General features: G+C 54.5%; 4 protein-coding genes across 7 annotated transcripts in view; all 4 read left to right on the top strand.

The window, feature by feature from the left end:
• The first annotated feature begins 1209 nt into the window (after positions 1-1209).
• On the top strand, positions 1210-6507 carry SPATA24 (spermatogenesis associated 24). Its single transcript, XM_019662234.1, has 6 exons — positions 1210-1359; positions 2501-2566; positions 2796-2926; positions 3009-3079; positions 6138-6240; positions 6348-6507. Exons 1-6 carry the CDS (start codon positions 1243-1245, stop codon positions 6475-6477), a joined length of 618 nt encoding a protein of 205 aa, XP_019517779.1. The 5' UTR covers positions 1210-1242; the 3' UTR covers positions 6478-6507.
• A 1834-nt stretch (positions 6508-8341) lies between these two features.
• PROB1 (proline rich basic protein 1) lies at positions 8342-13421 on the top strand. The gene has a single exon (XM_019661968.1). It carries the CDS (start codon positions 8382-8384, stop codon positions 11427-11429), a length of 3048 nt encoding a protein of 1015 aa, XP_019517513.1. The 5' UTR covers positions 8342-8381; the 3' UTR covers positions 11430-13421.
• A 148-nt stretch (positions 13422-13569) lies between these two features.
• Positions 13570-15668, top strand: MZB1 (marginal zone B and B1 cell specific protein). Its single transcript, XM_019662244.1, has 4 exons — positions 13570-13804; positions 14606-14730; positions 15103-15213; positions 15310-15668. Exons 1-4 carry the CDS (start codon positions 13601-13603, stop codon positions 15464-15466), a joined length of 597 nt encoding a protein of 198 aa, XP_019517789.1. The 5' UTR covers positions 13570-13600; the 3' UTR covers positions 15467-15668.
• Positions 15669-17893: 2225 nt separating this feature from the next.
• Positions 17894-18284, top strand: part of SLC23A1 (solute carrier family 23 member 1) — a 12137-nt gene continuing 11746 nt past the window's right edge. For 2 of the 4 annotated variants that reach the window (XM_019662169.1, XM_019662158.1), the window contains exons 1-2: positions 17896-17973; positions 18164-18245. In XM_019662169.1, the coding sequence (XP_019517714.1) occupies positions 18210-18245 (36 nt within the window). In that variant the 5' untranslated portion in view covers positions 17896-17973; positions 18164-18209. Of the gene's footprint in view, positions 17974-18163; positions 18246-18284 lie in introns of all 4 variants that reach the window. The other 2 variants (XM_019662174.1, XM_019662153.1) reach the window with 2 other exon arrangements.

The following is an 18284-nucleotide window of genomic DNA, read 5'->3' as shown; positions in this document are numbered from 1 at the left end:
CTGCTTGGGAGTATCAAATTCCATAACTTTAGTATTCATCATGGTCAACAAAAATGCAGCATAGCATTGTGGTTAAGAACATGGACTCTGGGGCTGGCTGAGTGGCTCAGTTGGTTAAGAGCTCGCTCAAGAGTTTGAGCTCTGAGCAACAGCGGTTCGAGTCCAGCCCGAGCTGAGCAGCCATTAAGCTGCCAACAGGTAGCAGGATGGCTCAGCTAAAAAAAAAAAAAAAAAAAAAAAAAAAAACATGGACTCTGGAATCAAACTGCCCACGTCAAAACCCTGTTTGAGGCTTAGTACCTTGGGTGACCTTGGGCAAGTTATTCACTCTCACAGAACCTGCATTTCCTCATCTGTAAAATGGGGATATTAAATCCTACATCCCAAGGTTACTATGAGGATCATGTGAAATAACACTAATATGACATAATGGTTCCATGAAATAGTGAATACTTGATAATTATTAGCTCCGATAGACCCCAAGCTTAATCTTTTTTGGGTTTTAAAAAACCCCTCAATGGAGATTTGGTGAAGATGTGTGATCACCTTATCCTTCCCCACCTCCTTTTTAGAAGTCTCCTTCATGTCCTGCTTCAGTTCTCCTAATCTCTTCAGGGCCTTCCCCAGCACCTGACATGGTCACACTTTGTCTCCAGTATAGCTGCCCAGACCTTAATACCAGTGTATGAGGACTCTTATCTTAGGTGAGACCACTCCTTTTCCATTCTTGAGCCTTCCTTCATTTCTTTGGCTCAGGCCCCTCAAGTACTAAGTATGTTCTAGGAGGAAGAGAGATCACAAGAGGCTGGACTCCATACCCTGAAGGAAATGTAGAGATTAGGGTGGGAGAAAGCGGCACAGGAAGCTAAAGATGCAGGTGTTGCCTTAGAAGGGTCTTGCTTCACTGTCTTACAGGCCCTGGGAGAAGGCTGAGGGCGGGTGCCTGAGTGCTGCCTGTTCACTGGCCCTTAAAGGAAGGATGAGCCGAGCACTGCCTGCTCCTCAGGACTGCGTGAGAAACACAAGATAAAATAGATGTGCAAATTCCCTATAAACTTAAAATTCCTAAGGGTTGTTAAATTCCCCGGACGGCTCCTTTGAGAGGAGGGCCCCATCCCGGCTAACAAAGAAAGTCCCCGCCCCCGGTTGCCAAGGTGCTCTGTGGCGTTGCATTCTCATTGGTGGGCGACGCCGTGAGCCATCCAGCGGCAGCCATTTCCAACAAGCTGGCGGGAGCGAAAGATGGCGACGCCCGTCGGGTGGTCGCAGGGAGGGTCAGGGTCGGTGTGTCTCGCCTTCGATCAACTGCGGGACGTGATTGAGTCTCAGGAGGACCTGATCCACCAGCTGAGGAACGTGGTACGCAGCCAGAAGAGCTGGGGGAAAGCCCGAACTGGACGTTTAAATGGTGGGGTCGGGGCGTGCCGAGAGCACATTGCCAATGGAGTAATCGGAAGGAGGCGGGGCCCCGTTGTGTTATGGCTGGAGGTGGAGCCAGAAGGGGGCAGGGTCTCATGAATATTTACTAGGGAATTTTAATCAAAATCAAATTGTTCTCTACAATGCCTGGTTGTGCAGGGCTTGGTAGATATACCCCCATCTATTCACTGAGCCTCAGTTTCCCCATTTCTAGTTGGAGATGAGTTCATTGACTTTCCAAGGCCCTCGCGTGCTCGCAGAGAAACTATAACATCTTTTCTATTATGGACATTCCCTCCCCAGTGCCTAACGCAGTGCTGTGCTGAGTGTGCAGTAAGCACAGATTTTGCCTTTGCACACCATAACTTAAGGGCTTCTGACCCCTTTATGTCCCTTTGCTTTTGCTTTCTGCTTTCTCAATCAAACCCCAGTGCAAAGCAGTGAAGCCACAGATTATCTGGACAGGCATGGTAAAATCCTGTCCAGGTGAAGTTCATGGTTTTTCTGGTTTTGTTTTCTATCTTCATTAGAAGGCCAGGAGATACCTCCATCTCTTTCTCACTCTAATAGCTGTATGCAGCTCTAGGCACTAAGTTACCTGCAATTTCCTGAAGGTACCCAGCTCTACCTCTTCGCTACTTTAAGAGGCAGGCTCCATCTCTGGATTTTTTCTCACGGTCTGCAACACTTTTCTCTCCACCCCATTTCTGGCCCACCCCTATTTGGCAGTCAGGTCTCAGGTAGGATCTAATGTCCCGTCTTCAGAAGCAGTTCTGAGCCTTCCCCAGGCTGGATCAGGGGGCCCCTCTGGACATCACTTTGTGCTTCTCCATCATAGCACACACCGTGTTAGAAGTGCTGACCATGGGCAATCTCCTCCATGAGACTGGTTGCTCCTTGAGGGCAGGACCTAGAGTTGAGCCTCATTGAGTCTTGTGAAACCGAAATCTCCCTTCCTTGGGCCCCAGTCTTATCCTAGGTGCCCCGAGCATCATCCCATTATCCACCCTTGCTCCTGGTCCCTAGAGGACACCCTTTCCACCCCAGTCCCAGACCCTCCCTGAGCTAGGCTCTGTTACAGATGATTCTTCAGGATGAAAATTTTGTCAGTAAAGAAGAGTTCCAGGAAGTGGAGAAGCAGCTGGTGGTAAGTAATGGCCTTACAGGCTCCTAATCTTACCCTATTTCCCAGCATCCCTGTGGTTGAGTAGAGTCCTTCAGTATTGGCCTCTGAGAGCCTCCAGCCCCAGTAGTGAGGACAGAATCTTCCTGTGCCCTGGCTTCTGTGTGGCCCTCTGAGCAAGGGGGCTGGTTAAGGGAGCCCAGGAAACCCAAGCTAGCTTGGGGTAATGAGGTCACTGCTGCTGCTCCTGCAGGAAGAGAAAGCTGCTCATGCTAAGACCAAGGTCCTCCTGGCCAAGGAAGAGGAAAAATTGCAGTTTGCCCTTGGAGAGGTGGAGGTGCTGTCCAAACAGCTGGAGAAAGAGAAGCTGGCCTTTGAAAAGGCGTGAGTAAGCCTTGGTAGGGAGGGAAGGGTTGGGGGGGTCCTGTCTGCCTGTCAGTTGCCCACTCTTATCTTTTCCACCCAGGCTCTCCACTGTCAAGAGCAGAGCCCTGCAAGAATCCAGCAAGAAGGATCAGCTCATCACCAAGTGCAATGGTAGGCGGGAGATCCGCGTTCCTTCCCATGCTTACATACATGGGTTCTTCCCTAACAGCCCAGTGCCCATGTGCAGGGCAGGGTTTCACCCCAACTTCTGTCCCCGGCTGAGGATACAGGCTGGTCCAGGCGGGCCACACCTTCGCAAAGGCCTTCAGGGACCAGGCAGGCCACGGAAATAAGGGAAGCAGTTGGTGTACAATATTCTTCATGGCCATAAAGAAACGGGCTCGCTCCCATTTTTCTTGAAACATACAACCTTCTCAGTCCACCTTTTGTTTTCCCACTTTTGATGGATGTTAGAAATAGTGTGCTTTACTCATAACTCTGTTACAAGAGAAACAACATGGCAAGCACAGTCCTATTTGGGAGTTGACCCTTAGTCTCAAGATGTGGGATCTAATAGGGAAGAGTGGGGACAGTGGTGATGTGGAGAGCCATGCCCCCTCTCAAGGGCTTAGTGACTCTGCTGTGGGAACGGGGCTCCCCTATTGTCAGACCTTTAAAAAAGAAACTGGAAGCCAGGTTTTAATGGAAGCTTTTATGACTTTTTAGTATTAGCAACTGATTTAAAAATTAAAAAATTATTATATGGGCCAAGTAAAATATGTCTGTGGGCCAATAATTTTCAACTCGGCTCCATGCAGACTGCTGTGGCCACTTGTTGTCTCAGTTGGTGCTGTGAGTTGCGGGGCACTTTCAGTCAGCTACCCAGTGTCCCTAGACCTCAGGAACCCCTTTAATTTCCCCCAAATTCTAAACTCCCCATACTTAGTTTAAGAAGTGGCTATGAATTCCATGTGCAACATCTGCTTCATTCACTGCTGCAGATTTGGAGTAGGCCAGAGCCCAGAGCTCAAGCCCAAAAGAGGTTCAGGGTCTTTCCTGATACCCCCCAAGCCTTGGGCACCCTCTGCCCCACGACCTAGTCTTCTCTCTCCCTTGCTGAGTACTCTCACTGGTAAGTTGCCAGCAGGCTGCCATCTTGATCTGTCCAGATGGTTGACAGGCCTCATGGTTGTTTGAACAAGAGCTCCCATGGGGGCCTACTGGGACCCAACAAGCAGTCACTTCCTCCTTACCCAAGAATGCTGGTCCCTTGTCCTTTGTTTCTCTCTGGACATTCCCCCCACTTCCCTAAAAGGAACCTAGGGCTCTTTCCTGGTGGTGCTAGGAAAAAACATTCTTACTTTAGGGCATTTCCTGGAGATCAGCTAATGCCACAGGGCTCTGCGTCTGCCTGTGGAAGGTGTGTGTAAGTCATGGGGACAGAGCCTGGCTGCCTCCCCCCAAAATGTCCTGAACCCCTTCAGTAGGGCACAAACCCTCACCTGAGCAAATCTGATGACCTGAACCTTCCCCTAGCGTTCCCCTGCCACCTCCCCTTGTGTGGTTTCAGCTTGGTTTTATATACAAAGTTCCTTAATTTTTTCAAGGGGCTTTCTAACCATTCTCTCATCAGTCGCCATTTATTTTAACTTTATCTCTCATTTATTTTAAAAGATTCCTACAAATTTCTGATGTTTTTTCCCAAGAGAACTTCACAACAATTAGTCTGGACTGCTGGGTGACCTGGGGAAGGAATTTTGATAGTCCTAGTCCTATGACCCAGTGAGCTCATGTTTTCCTTCTCTTCCTTCACATGTGTCTCCTCTTTTTCATGCTGTGTCTTAACTTTATATCAGACTGTCTCTTCTGAAACCTTAAATGCTCCAGCATTTTTGCAATTTCAGAGCTGATATTCTAGTTCATCTTTGTTCAACCTTTAAAGGCAACAGGATTTTCTTTCTGTGAGGGTCACAATTTTCCATGGCTCCCTGAGGGACAGTTATGTAAATGAAGCACCCCAGATTCCTACAGCCTCCTTGGATTCTGACCCAAGTCACAAAAATCATCCTGGGATCTAATGAGCACTTAATTAGGGGATAAGTTTTTTTGTTTTTTTATTAAATTATTTTTTATTATGAAATACACATTTTTTAGAATTAGTTTCAGCTGTACAACACAGTGCAATAGTTATACTTTTTACCCCTCAAAGTGACAACCCACCTCCCCCGATCCGCCGCCCCATTTCCCCCCAATATCATACATATCTATTACAAATCTAGGGGATAAGTTTTGCCATCACTAATCTATCTCTCTAGGTCCTCCCCACCGCCTTGTGGAATAGGGGCTGTCTCTGTCCCCATCTTACAGATGAGGAAACGGGTCTGAAAAAGGAGGCAACTTGCCCAAAGTGGTAATACTTTCTCACCAATATTAACTTCATTGAAACGTCACCTTGCTCTGTTCTCTCATCAGTTCCTGAGTCTTAACTCTCCTTTCAGGAGCTGACTCCTTGCGGGCAGGGACCCTACACAGGGCTGGGCATCCAGTTGGCCCTCAGTAGGTCTGGTTGGATTGATATGACTGACTAGGTGATGTTTCTAAGTCCTAAATCCCCCAGGGGACATCCTGTTCATTCATTTTACAAATAAATTTATTGTGCACCTACTATATGCCAGGTACTATTTTATGCCCTAAGGTTAAAACAGTGAATAAAACAAAAATCCTGTCCTTACATCCTAGTAGAGAAGACAAATGAATATATGTTAGGTATAAGTGCCAAGGAGGAAAATGAAGCAGGGAAATGGGATAGGAACTATTGGGAAGTATAGGAAGTATTGGAATTTTAGAATAGAAAGGGTCTCTCCCAAGAGGTGATATCTATAAAGATCTGCAGGAGTTGAGGCCAAGAGCCATTCATCCTCCTGCTTCTGGATAGGGCTGCCCACGTCTTGCCAAGGGCCTTGGCCTGCCCTCATGTGAGTCACCTAGTCCAGAATAGAGTTGTGAAGTCACTGACACATTCATTAGACACTGTGGCCTCACCACCACATCAAGACTCCATAATAAACTCATTCTTTTTTTAATAAACTCTTTCTTATTAGCAACTACTCATGGAGAACCCCTGGGTGGGGGGAACCAAGTTTTGAAAAGACCCATGAGGGGGAATGCCTTAATTCAGGAAGGAGCCCGTGGGATGGAAACACCTCCTCCCTACCTCTTTCCCCCACAGAAATTGAGTCTCACATTATAAAGCAAGAAGATATACTTAATGGCAAAGAGAATGAGATTAAGGAATTGCAGCAAGTTATCAGCCAACAGAAACAGATCTTCAGGTGAGGGGTACGGGCCAGGATGTGGGTTGCTGATGGAAGTGGGGAGCCAGACCTCTGGCCCCTACCATGGGCTGTCCCCAGCCCACGCCCAGCCGGCTCCGTTGCAGGAATCACATGTCTGACTTCCGGATCCAGAAGCAACAGGAGAACTACATGGCCCAGGTGCTGGACCAGAAGCATAAGAAAGCCTCAGGGAAGCATCAGGCCCGGAGCCACCAGCGTACCAGGGAAAAATAAAATGGTTGTTGCCTTTCTGTTCTATGGCTGCAATGCCCGACCTCTGCGTTCTCTGCTGTGGGGGGGTCCCCATCCCGATCCTTCCTATCCCTGTGGGTACCCCCTCAGGCCTCACCAGTGGCCTGACTCCTAAGGAAGGGGCAGGGTAAGAAGTAGAAGGCACTCTCCTTACTTCCTCCCCACCTGCTTCCTGGGTCTTGGTGACCGAAGTGAGAATCAAGTTACCAGGGCCTGGGTGGGGGGCAGACCTTGGACCACAACCTGCCAAGCCACTTCTGGGCTTGGAAGAGGATGCTGCTCAAGTCTCCAGCCCCTGCTACTTCCCTCCCTCTCTCGGGTAGTAATGTGGGTACAGGGTTGCAGCTTAGGGGAGGCACTGTCAAGTAGGCACTGTCCCTTCTTACTCAGTATTTAATCCCTGCCTATATAAACAGCCGAGCGCGCGTGAGTGAGTGTGTTTGTGTGTGTGTGTGTGTGTGTGTGTGTGAGAGAGAGAGAGCGCGAGAGGCCTTTTTCAAAGACGGTTCTAGGACCACAACAAATTCAGGAAATCAGTTTCCATCACAAAGCAAGAATGTTACACCTGTGAGTCACATGTGCACCCTCTTCCCTGCAAACATAAGCTCATCAGTTATCACAGTGGGAGGAAGGGAAAAGGACAATGCTATGTCTTTTTAAGGTGGAAAAACAGTGGGGCTATGATTTACTGAAGTTGCACATTAGGGCTAGATGTGATGCACAGGCTTCATCCTCTCAGAAGTCATCACTGATGGCTAGGTGATCATGGGGACACACTCAGGAGGCTGAGTCAGATTTGTTAAGTCTAGCCTTCCCTGGGTCAGTGTGAAGGTGAGTGCACAGGAGGGGCCTGAGCTCTTGTTCCAAGACCAGCTGGGTCCTGAGTCATAGCAGGACCTTGAAATCAGAAGTGTAAGGGCAAACGATACCCATTGTCATTGTCCCAGGACAATGACAGGTGGTGACTGCTTCTGCACCAGTGCCTGTCCCCAGGGTTAATAGATGGTGGGGGCTGGAATGAGGGCCCTTTGAGTGGCTGAGGCAGCACAGGGCTATTCCTGCTTCAGAGGGCCTTGCAAGAGGGGACTACAGCTACCCAAAGGTTCCTAAAAGACCTCACATCAGCATCCAGGGCTTGTTCTGGTTGCCAAGGCAGCCTGTAAAAGAGCTGTCCACTGCAGCCCCTTCTAATAGGTTCCTGTCGAAGGAGACAGGTCCAGCCAGGGACAGCACCTTCCTGAGGCCCCAGCACAACTTTGGAGCCCGGGGGGGGGGGCAGTGAGTGGGTGGGGAGGGTGTCCTCCAAGCTATGCTGCTTTATCAAACATTGTGGAGGGATGGGTTTAGAAAAATGGGTGCACTCTCATGAGCTCCAGCTGGGATGGGATGACAGGGCCAGGGAGGAGGAGTACCCTGCTGTGGTGGAAAAGGAAAGGTGCTGAAGGCTGAAAAGGAAATGAAATTGCTAGCAAGACCTGAGTTCCCTGGCCCGGAGGTCTGATTCCCCAGCTTGCTCTGATCCACATGCTATAGTGCTTGACCTCAGGCAGGTCCCCACGCAGCTTTAGTTTCCTCACCCGTGATGAGAAGAGTTGGGTGGGCCTAGCTCCTGGCTCCAAGTTGGACACCTGCCTTTCCCTCACCTTCCTGTCAGCCAAAGTCTTGAGTACCCCAGGTTCTCCAGCCCGCTTCAGAGAAGGGGCTTGGGAGGGTGAGGCCCAGGACCCAGGTCTCTCCCGGCGACGCCGCTGGCTCGGGAGTAGACGCGGCCGCTTTAAGGAGCGGTGATCCCACGGCATCCGCGGGAGGGGCGGGGACAGTGCGGGCGTCCGCGGCACCAGCGGAGGCGAATGCGAGGGAGGTAGTGCGCGGCGTCCGGCCCCACCATGCTGACCACACTCGCTCCACCAGCCCTACCCGCGCTCTCAGGTCAGCTGCCCGTGGCCCCCGCGCAGCGCCAGGACTCCTCCGGTTCGTCAGGCTCCTACCATACAGCTCTGGGTTCTCCAGAGCCCCCAGACATTGGGCCGGTCGTAGAGGGCCGGGCAAATTGGCCCCGGGTGGCCTCTGCGCTGGGGGCGGGCACACAGCCTTGCCTGTCCGTCAGCGCCCAGAATAGCCGCCAGCAGCTCCGGCCCGGCTCGGGTTTCCCGCGAGGCCCGGGCTCGAGCCCACCCCAGCCCCAGCTGCGCATGCTGCCGTCGGGGGAGATGGAAGTCATCTTCGGCGCCGGGGCCCTGTTCAGCCCCTCCGACTCGGCGGATAGCGAGGTGCAACAGCTCACCGCGCGGACTTTCCGTAGCCTCTCTCCGCCTAGGCCCGCGTCTCCCGCCCCCACCGCACCGCAGCCTCAGGCCACCGATGGTGGCTCCCGGTGGGCCACTTACCTGGAGCTGCGACCCCGTGGTCCGAGTCCAGCGCAGTTCGAGTGCGTGGAGGTGGCACTGGAGGAGCGTGCAGCGCCCGCCAGGCCCCGGACGGTGCCCAAGCGTCAGATCCAGCTGCGCCCCCGGCACCGGAGTCCCCCACGGGAGGCCGGTGCGCCGCGCCCCCGACTGCTACTGCGCACCGGCTCCCTGGATGAGTCTCTGGGACGACTGCAGGCCGCCGCAGGCCTCGTGCAGACGGTTCTGGCCAGAAAACTGAGCCCGGCTGCCCCTGCCCCAAGCAGAGTCACCTCCGAGCTCACGGAGCGGCCAGAGCCTGAGACCCGGAAAACAGCTCTCAGCACCCGAATGGTCCAGGAAGATGCCAGGTCTCGGCCACCTCGTGTGCACTATAGTCCAGCCCCCCCTAGAGCCCCACGACCGTGGCCCAGCCTCCGCGAACGCGCGATTCGGCGCGACAAGCCCAAGCCCGGGACAGAGCCGCTGGGTCCGGTTAGTTCCAGCATCTTTCTGCAGTCCGGGGAGAAGATCCAGGAGGCGCACAACCAGGAACTCAAGACTAGGTTCCCGGGAGAAACCCCGGGTCAAACCATCCTGAGGCCACAGAGTCCGCCTTTCGAGTCCAGGGACTCCTGGGAAGCTCTGAGTAAGGCCGTAAGGCCAAGGAGCCCGTCCCCGCCGTGGCAGGCTCCAAATGGGACCGTGCGAGGTTTTCACTGCCCGTCCCCCCAGAACCTGCCACCGAGGAATCGAGCGATTCCGAGGGTGAGTAGCCCGTCGTTCCCCGAGGCATCCTCCGCGTGGGAAAATCAGGAGCCCTCCGTCGAGGAAACTGTCAGCAGAAGAAGCCCTTCCCCTCCGACCCTTTCTCAGTGGAATCTGGGTGTTGCCAAGGCAAGAAGCCCATCCCCCGAAGCTCCTTCCCTGTGGAAGGTTCCGCATCCGGTAGTCGGGGATACAGTACAGGGGAGTAGGAGCCCATCCCCTCTGGCCTTGTCTTCTTGGGAGGCGCCAAATCGTCCTATTGAGACGTGGAGCCCATCGCCCCAAGAGACGTGGGATCCCACCATACCGGGCTCATCGATAGTCTCTACGCGAGAAGCTCCGAATGGCCTAGGCCAGGAGAAGCTGGTGCAGCCTACGCCATCTGCGCCCCGGGATCCAGAGCTAACAGAGGCGCAGAGTCGGTCTACGCGGGAGATGCCGGATCTTACCTTCCGAAGCAGTCAGCCGTCGCCAGGTGTAGTTGCACCCGAGCTGCCCCTCAGTCGCCTCGTGGACCCAGTGGATGTCGGTGCGCTACCGGAAGCCATAGGCCCTGGAGAAGCGGCCCCAGGACGCCTGCGCGTGGCTATTCCGCGGCCCCGCGACGTGCGCAAGATGGTGAAGACCACCTACGCGCCGAGCTTCCTTGCTGGAACCCCAGGCTCAGGGCCTGCGCCTCTTGCGGACTCCCGCCGGGAGGAGGGTGGCGCGTCTGAGACGCTAGAGCTCCAGGCGCTGGGGACCCCCGCCCCGGCTCACTACACTTCTGTTTATCTCAAGGACTTTCTGCCCGTCGTGTCGCACCCCTACGAGCCCCCAGAGCCATCCTCCAAAACAGTCCCCCGGGATGCTTCGCAGCCTAACGGGGTTCTGCGGAGGAGGGCGGAGAACAGCACGGCGAAACCCTTCGCGCGCACTGAGATCCGCCTGCCTGGTGCCCTGGCCTTGGGCCGCCAGCCGGAGGGAACCCGGGGAGTCCTGGTGCGCGGTCTTGGAGGAGAGAACAGGGTTGCAGAGGCCCAGCGCCTTGTCCCCGACGGCGAGGGTCGGACCAGCCCTCTAGGTGGCGCTCGCACCTTACCCCAGCTGTCACCCATAGGGCCCGCAGGTGCCCAACCACCTGGATCACCCCGCCCCAGCTCCCCTCAGGAGCACCCTAGCTCGAGTCCTGGGGTAGCACCCAAGTTGGAGACGCCCCCATCAGCCCCCGAGCCTGCGACTGCAGTCCAGTCGACTCTCCCGCGGGAGTCCCAGGCGTTGGAGGGCAGAACCGCCCCGCCCCAGCCCCGGGCTGCTTCAGCGCCTCCAATGGACCGGTCCCCAGAAGGCCCCTCCCAGGGGGCGCGCAGGCCGCCCGGGGCCGCGCACCTGGGCAAGGTCCTGGTGGACCCCGAGAGCGGCCGCTGCTACTTCGTGGAGGCGCCGCGGCAGCCTCGGCTAAGGCTGCTCTTCGACCCCGAAAGCGGGCAGTACGTGGAGGTGTTGCTGCCGCCCTCGCCCCCGGGGCCACCCCGACGTGTCTACACCTCGCTGGCCCTGGGCCCCAGCCTCTTCCCGCCCGCCTATGGGCCTATCCCTGGCCTCTCACTGCCTCCATCCCCGGGCCCGCCGGCCTTCAGCGGCACCCAGCTCCCCTGGGCCTCTGAGGCGGGGCCCTTGGATGGGATGTATTACTTGCCTGTGAGTGGGACCCCCAGCCCCGCACCTCCTCTGCTCCTCTGTGCTCCACCCACAAGCTCGGGTTCTACCCAGCCCTGCAAGGGCTCCTTGTTCCCGGTGTGAGGCCTCAGGGCCTGATCCCCATAGTGTTGGGGCCTGTTAATGGCCTTGAAGGTTCTGGCATCCGGTCCCCTGCCCTTCTTTCCTTCTGTCACCTTTTACTTTTACCCATCTTAGCCAGTCTTCAGAACAGGAGTTACCTTCAGAGAATGCATCAGGGCTGATGGAGCTGGAGCTCAGGAAGTGGCTGCCTACTGCCTTCCCCACAAAATTGTATACCCCTTTCCCAAGCATTCCCAGTGTGTGTGTGTGTGTAAAAGTGAGATGTCTCAGGACTTGTCCCCAGGAGCTGACCTGAGGGGATGTTGGGGTTCCCTAGGGGCAGCAGGAATTGGGAGCAGCAGGGGTCAGGTCTCCCCTCAGAGATAGTGAGGGAGTTGCCTGTCCCTCCCTGGAGGTGGAGCCAGCTGAGGTGGAGCAGGCTAGTGAGCACTGAACACGGAGCAATGCATGGACAGGATGGAGGGAGAAGGACTCTGGCTGTCAAATCTCTTATTCTTTAGAAGAGGATCTGAGCTTTGGCCTGGGAGGCTGTGGGGGGAAGTGGCTAGTGCAGCCAGGCCAGGCTGTCTGAGAAAAGGAGCTGTAGGGACAGCAGGTGGAGATGGAGCAGGGAAGTAATATGGGAGGGGCTGTGGAGGGTCAGCCTGGGATTTATGGTGGGAGTGCTGGGGGGAGATGGCTGTAGTTCTCAGCTGGGAGCTCCACCCATCATTCTTCCCTTAACCCCAGCTTCTGACTTGGCCCCTCTAAGTCCTCAGAGCTGAGCTGGCTCATCCTGGGGCCAGGAGTGGGGGCTTCAGCCATTCCCACCCACTGTGGGGGGCAGATGAAGTGAGACATCAGGAAGGACTTATGAGCAGGGGGAACTGAGCTGTTGTCCCAGAGGAGCCTCTTGACTCCTCTGGGTGGGGTGGAGGGTGGGTTTGAGATTGGGCTGGCAGTAGAAAGTATGCCCCTGTGTGGGGCAAGCCAGAGAAACTTGGAGCCCTCAGCTGCTTCCACTCCCCTAATAACAGATTGTGGCAACCATGCCAAGAGGTGCTGGTTCTGCAGGCTGGTCACAGCATAGGAAAGGATAAGACCCAAAGCTTGCATTCCCGTTTCCCTGAGATTCCAGGAGCCTCTGAGGGCAGAGGGAGATGCATGGGGTAGGAGGTATTCTGCCTGTGAGTCTGTGTGTAGTTCTGAGCTTGAAGTGGCTGGGCCTTGCTGGACAGATATGTGATATGATGAGTTTGGGAAAGAAGAAGCAGTGTTAGGGATGGAGATCGATGCCTTCCTTAAGTTCCAGGTCCCTGGGGAGCCCTGAGGGGTCCAGGTCCCTTGGAGTCCCTGCCCCACTGCCTTCAACCAGAAGCTGACTGGGAGAACAGAGTCAAAAAATCCTGGACATCTTCTCGAGGCCAGAGAAGCTGGTTCTGATAACATTGAGGGCCCTAGGCCACTCCTGGGCCCCTCACCTTATCCTGGTATGCAATAAATCACTGACCCAATGAGCTATGATGGCTGGAACAACTGGTGTAAGGTGTCTGATTTACTGCCATGGCCCCTTAAGAACCCACAGTCAATACCCTTTCATGCCTGGGTACAGCCTGGGGAGAGGGGACCCTAGGGCTCAGGGAAGGAGATCATGTGTGTCTTTTATACACTGAGTTGTCCCTGCCTCAGTGAATTTGCTTCTCAGGGAGGGAGCCCTAGGCTGATAACCATGCCTATGGCCTTATTCCTCCTGGTGGCTACTGGCCAGTGGGCTTTGGGGGTCAATCAGGCTTGGGTTCCAATTTCAGCATGGCCCCTCTAGCTGTGTGGCCTTGGATTTGTCACTTCTCTCTGAGATGTTTCCTCAGGGGTAGACTAAAGATGACAGTAACTAACCACCTCCTCCGCTAAGGTGCCTGCCATGTGGCCTGATCCTAGGATGTGGGAGGTATCAGGCCACACGTGTCCTTGCCAGGCCCAGCCCTTCTCCTTGCCTCATTGTTCCATATCTGTGAAATGGAGCTGAGGTGGCTGCAGCCACAGTCCCACTAGAGGAGGTGCACACGTGGCATCCCCTGGGGGAAGGGAGAAAATGAGAGGCGTGAGGTGTTACTTCCCCATTGGTCTGGGTCAGGAGTTCTGGGACAGCCCCCACTGCACACACACGTACACCTGCATCCCAACCACAGCCCATGCTCACTGAGCTGGCTCCACAGACCATGAGGCTGTCACTGCCACTGCTACTGCTGTTGCTGGGAACCTGGGCTATCCCAGGAGGCCTCGGGGACAGGGCCCCACTCACAGCCACTGCCCCAGAGCTGGACGATGAGGAGAAGTACTCAGCTCATATGCCTGCTCATCTGCGCTGTGATGCCTGCAAGGTGGTAGCCTACCAGGTGAGTTTCTCCCCCAGCAGTTCTGCCCAGGAGCCTCCTGAAGCCAGACCCCTCCATCTACCTCAGATTGCACCACTGGCCTTTGAGCCCCCAAACCCCCACCCACAAGTCATCCAGCTAGACTCAGACTTCCATGATATTGCCATCTTCACCTCACCAGAACCTCCATGCCTCAGTTGACCCATCTGTCTGCCCAAAGAGACCAAACAATCTGGGACACCCCACAGTACCTTGAGACTCCAGGGAGTCACCAGCGTGTTATCTCAGACTCATCCCTTTCCAGGCCCATCCTCAGGTCTGGATTCCTTCCTAAAACATGACTGAGGGCACTGGTGTATGTGTGCATGTGTTCCGGGTGCATGAGTATATGTGTGTGTCTGAGTTCACATACAAACCTATCAAGCATGCCTGAGTATATCGGTGGGAGGGAAGGGGCCTATGAGTACATGTGTCATTGAAGATGGGTATGTTTTTTTTTCCTTTCCTTGTTCTTGCGGTTTAAAATAGCATGCACTGATAGGCAGGTGTAAATTGGGGGCGGGGCCCCGGTTCCCAGACCTAACCTTCCACCTAAGCATTTCCCATCCACCTACCCAATCCTAGGACAGTGGATCCTGCCTCAGCTGGCTCAGGTCCAGCTTTGGAACCTGGGAGAGGGTCATGAAGCCTGCCTCACAGGTGCTCTCTGCTCAAAAGGCTCCCTTGTCACCTCATTCTCCCCCAGAGACCCAGGCTCCTAGCCTCCCCTCCCCCACACTGAGCAGTCCCGAAGCCCTGGCTTTCAGCCCCTCCTTGTTCCAGATGTGGAAACATCTGGCAAAGGCAGAGGCCAAGCTTCATACCCCGGACTCTGGAGGGCGTCAGGAGCTGAGCGAGTCAGTATACACAGATGTCCTGGACCGGAGCTGCTCCCAGACCTGGCAGGAGTGAGTTGAAAATCTGGTCCCTACCTCCTTTCTCCAGGGGCAGGGCTGTTGGGTGGAGGTCCCTACTCTCCCACTCACATTCCACACACATTCCACTAGGGCTCTGGTCCAAGGTAGGGGTCTGTTTGGGACCAACTTTGAGCTCTGGAGCTGGGAGCAAGTAAAAGGGTAGGTGGCCCAGGGACAAGGTCATTGTGTGATTGTGGACCAGGAGCTTTTCCTCTCTGGTCCTCAGTTTTCCATCAGGGAAGATCAGACTCTGGCTACTGAACTCAGCAAATGCCCAGTGTGCGCAGCTTCATGTGGAGACAGGTTCCCCGCTGGCCAGGCTCTCACTAATGCTGTGTTGCTCTCCTCCCCCACTGCCTCCAGCTATGGAGTCCGAGAAGTGAACCAGGTAAAACGTCTCACAGGTCCAGGACTTAGCAATGGGCAGGAGCCAAGCATCAGCGTGATGATCACAGGGGGCCCCTGGCCCACCAGGTATGATAGGAGGGTGGGGGTGAGATGGGGCCCTTGGAGCTTTAGTCTGCCCCCTGTGGGCTGGCCAGATCTGAAGCTCCTGCTGGACTCCTCTAGGCTCTCCAGGACATGTTTGCACTACCTGGGGGAGTTTGGAGAAGACCAGATCTATGAAGCCCATCAACAAGGCCGAGGGGCTCTGCAGGCATTGCTGTGTGAAGCCCCCCAGGGGCCCTGCTCAGAAGAGGCGCCAGTCACAAGGGCAGAGCTCTAGTCCAATTCCTCCTTCCCCTTCGTGGTCTGCTCCTGAAGAGGGGGGAAGGAGGGGCTCTGGATCTGCCCTACTCCTTTCTGCAGGCTGCCCCAGGGCAGAGAGGCCTTGCTCTTCTGTGCTGTCACTCTCCCTCTGTCCTCCAGCTTTAGGAGGGGGGAGGCCTTCCCCTCCGGACTCAAATAAAACCCAGTGACTTCCATTCTTTCTGTCTGCAAAAGGTGCTTGGAGGTTGAGAGAACAGACATTGATGTTTCTGCTGATGTCACTCCTAGAGAGAGCCAAATACACACCCACACAGTTTCCCAGAGGTCAATGGGATCTGTCATGGTTGAAAATGTCAGTGAGCAGTCAAAGACCTATGGATCCAGTTATGAGAACGGTGAAACCACATATCTGTCAGGAGACAGAAAGAAAAACCATGAAAACCTCCATAAGCAGGCCACTTTGTGGACACACCTACTGCAACCAAATTTGTGCCCCTCCCAAAATGCTAGTCTCACTGGGTCCACGCCCAAAGGCTGCTCACTTTCTAGACTCTGCATCTGACCCCAACTGGCACAGTTGGGCTCTAAATGCCCATCGGGGACAGGATGGGGCAGAGTTCTTGGAAAAGGCTAGATTCAGCATCTTGGCTCTAAGTTCTGCTCCGTCCAGAAATTCTTCTGTCCTGGGGCTTTTCCCTTAGCAATAGAGCAAAGGGCCCTATTTGGGGCCTACTTGGGTCTGAAAACCTGGAGTCAGGTGGTTTTACAACTTGCAGGTTCCTTTATGAGTGTCTCTCTCTCTCGTGGGAGGTGGACAGAACACTCTAATCCCCAGATGATACATACAGATACCAAGGCTTAGACAACAAAAGAGGCTCAGGACGAGTCCCAGGCTGAATAGTGGTAGCGCTGGGAGGAGATTCAGATTTTGGGGTGGGGGAAGGTCATCGCTGGAGGAATGAGGATATCCCAGACATGCCCTGACCATGCTAGCTTCCCTGAGGTGAACGGCAGCCCAGCTTCCTACATTTCATCACCTGTTCTGAATCTGCCCGATGCCCCTCCTTCCTTGCCCCTGCCCCAGGAGAGAACCCCTAGGCACCAGGAGGGGAGTTAGCACTTAAGGAGCAGCTGAGTCCACTGAGCCAGTGGCTGTTTGGCGATTTTGGGTGAAGAGCTGGGAGCACATGATGAGGCCCTATGTTTACATGGAGTGATTTAGAGAGACTGCATCTGAGTCTGGGTGTTGTGGGTCCTTTGTGTGACTATATCTGAGACCATGGGCAACCTAGTCTCTGTGTATGATTTGGATTGAATTGAGTATCCAGGGGAGTGGAAGGTGTGGGGCTCTGCCTGAGGAGTGCTGGGGAGGAGAGGGTGGGACGGAAATTGCTGAGGAGAAGCTCTGAAACCTCGAACTGGTCAGACAACTTTGGGGACCTGGCAACAGAAGCCCAGAAGGGAGAGGAAAGGACAGGCAGACAGAGGAACAGGCTGAAGGCTGGACAGGTCGACAGATTCAGGGCTGTGGCATGAAGCTGCTGCCCAGCTGAACAGTGGTGCTGCCTGTGGGCCCTCTGAGCAGGGCCTGGCCCTGGGCAGAGCAACCCAGAGTAGGTAGGCCCTAGGGGGGCTGGGACTGGGGCAGCACCGAGGGGAGCAGAACCAGAGAACTCAGGCCCAGCCCCCACCAGCTGAAGAGCCTCAGCTACGTGGATCCTCCCAGGCCCTCAGCCAGCTCCAGCCCCATGGCAAGGCCGGGCTGTACCTGCCAGGAAGGAAAGACAGACTGGGCCCAGGGCTGGCTTCTGGGGCTCTGTGACATGCAGTCACACATGGCCCAGTGCTTAGAAAGACCCCACATTTGGTTTAATGCTCTGCTGCTGCTATCTTAAAATTCATAATACTTTTGGAACAGGGGCCATGCATTCTTATTTTGCACTGGGTCCCACAGATGACGTAGCCTGTCTTGACTAGGAGGGGAAGGGAACCCTTGCCCTGGGAGGGATAAGCAAGGCCGAGCCAGCCTTGGCAGCTTCTTTTCCAGCAGCTCATCTGTTGTATGCCTCAGGGACCCTGAGGGGTGAGCGGCAGTGGTGGGGAGGGCAGTGCCTTATCATATTTAATATGTGATTTACAGTATGAATGTGGGAATTCAGGCCAACCTAAATTTTAGGAATGGTTTTCTAAAATCTTGTTACCTGCACGGCCTTGGTCAGATCACATCTCTTAATCTGTTTCCGCAGCTGTAACAGGTTAATACTGCCCAGCACCTGGGGTTAAATATGACAATGCATAGATGTTGCCTGGCATGCAGTCATCCCTCAATAATGAGAGTAGTTATGATAATGATTAACTTGTTATTGATAAGTGGGGAGGAGCCCCACTTCAGCAGGTGACATAGTAAGTGCCCGTTTCTACTCCTCATCCAGGGCTTGGTAAACTTTGAAGACTGCTTACACCTCACCTCCTACTTTGGCCCTCTCTTGGAAGACAAGAACAGAGCCCATGCCCCAGGCTCAGGTACAGGCAGAAAGTGTACCTGGCAGAGGCTTAGGCGGCCTTTTACCACTCCACTACAGGCAGAGTTAATGCGTTACCTCCACCCAGGATCCTGTTTTCGCAATCATGATTGGAGCTGGGGATCTGGTTACAGATTTACTTCGAACAGTGTCTGATATGTGGAGTAAAGTCCTCCTTTGCCTTTGTATAGCCATCCTCTCTTCTCCTCGGGAACTGCTTACACCTATGCCCCAGAGATGAGGGCCCAGGAGGAACCCGAGAGCCAGATACAGGTGCTGGGGATGGGTGGGAGCTGGGTGGGGGCAGGGTGG

This window comes from Hipposideros armiger, unplaced genomic scaffold, assembly GCF_001890085.2.
Source record: "Hipposideros armiger isolate ML-2016 unplaced genomic scaffold, ASM189008v1 scaffold_11, whole genome shotgun sequence".
NCBI classification, from domain to species: Eukaryota; Metazoa; Chordata; class Mammalia; order Chiroptera; family Hipposideridae; genus Hipposideros; species Hipposideros armiger.
This window is presented reverse-complemented; position numbering and strand designations above follow the sequence as displayed.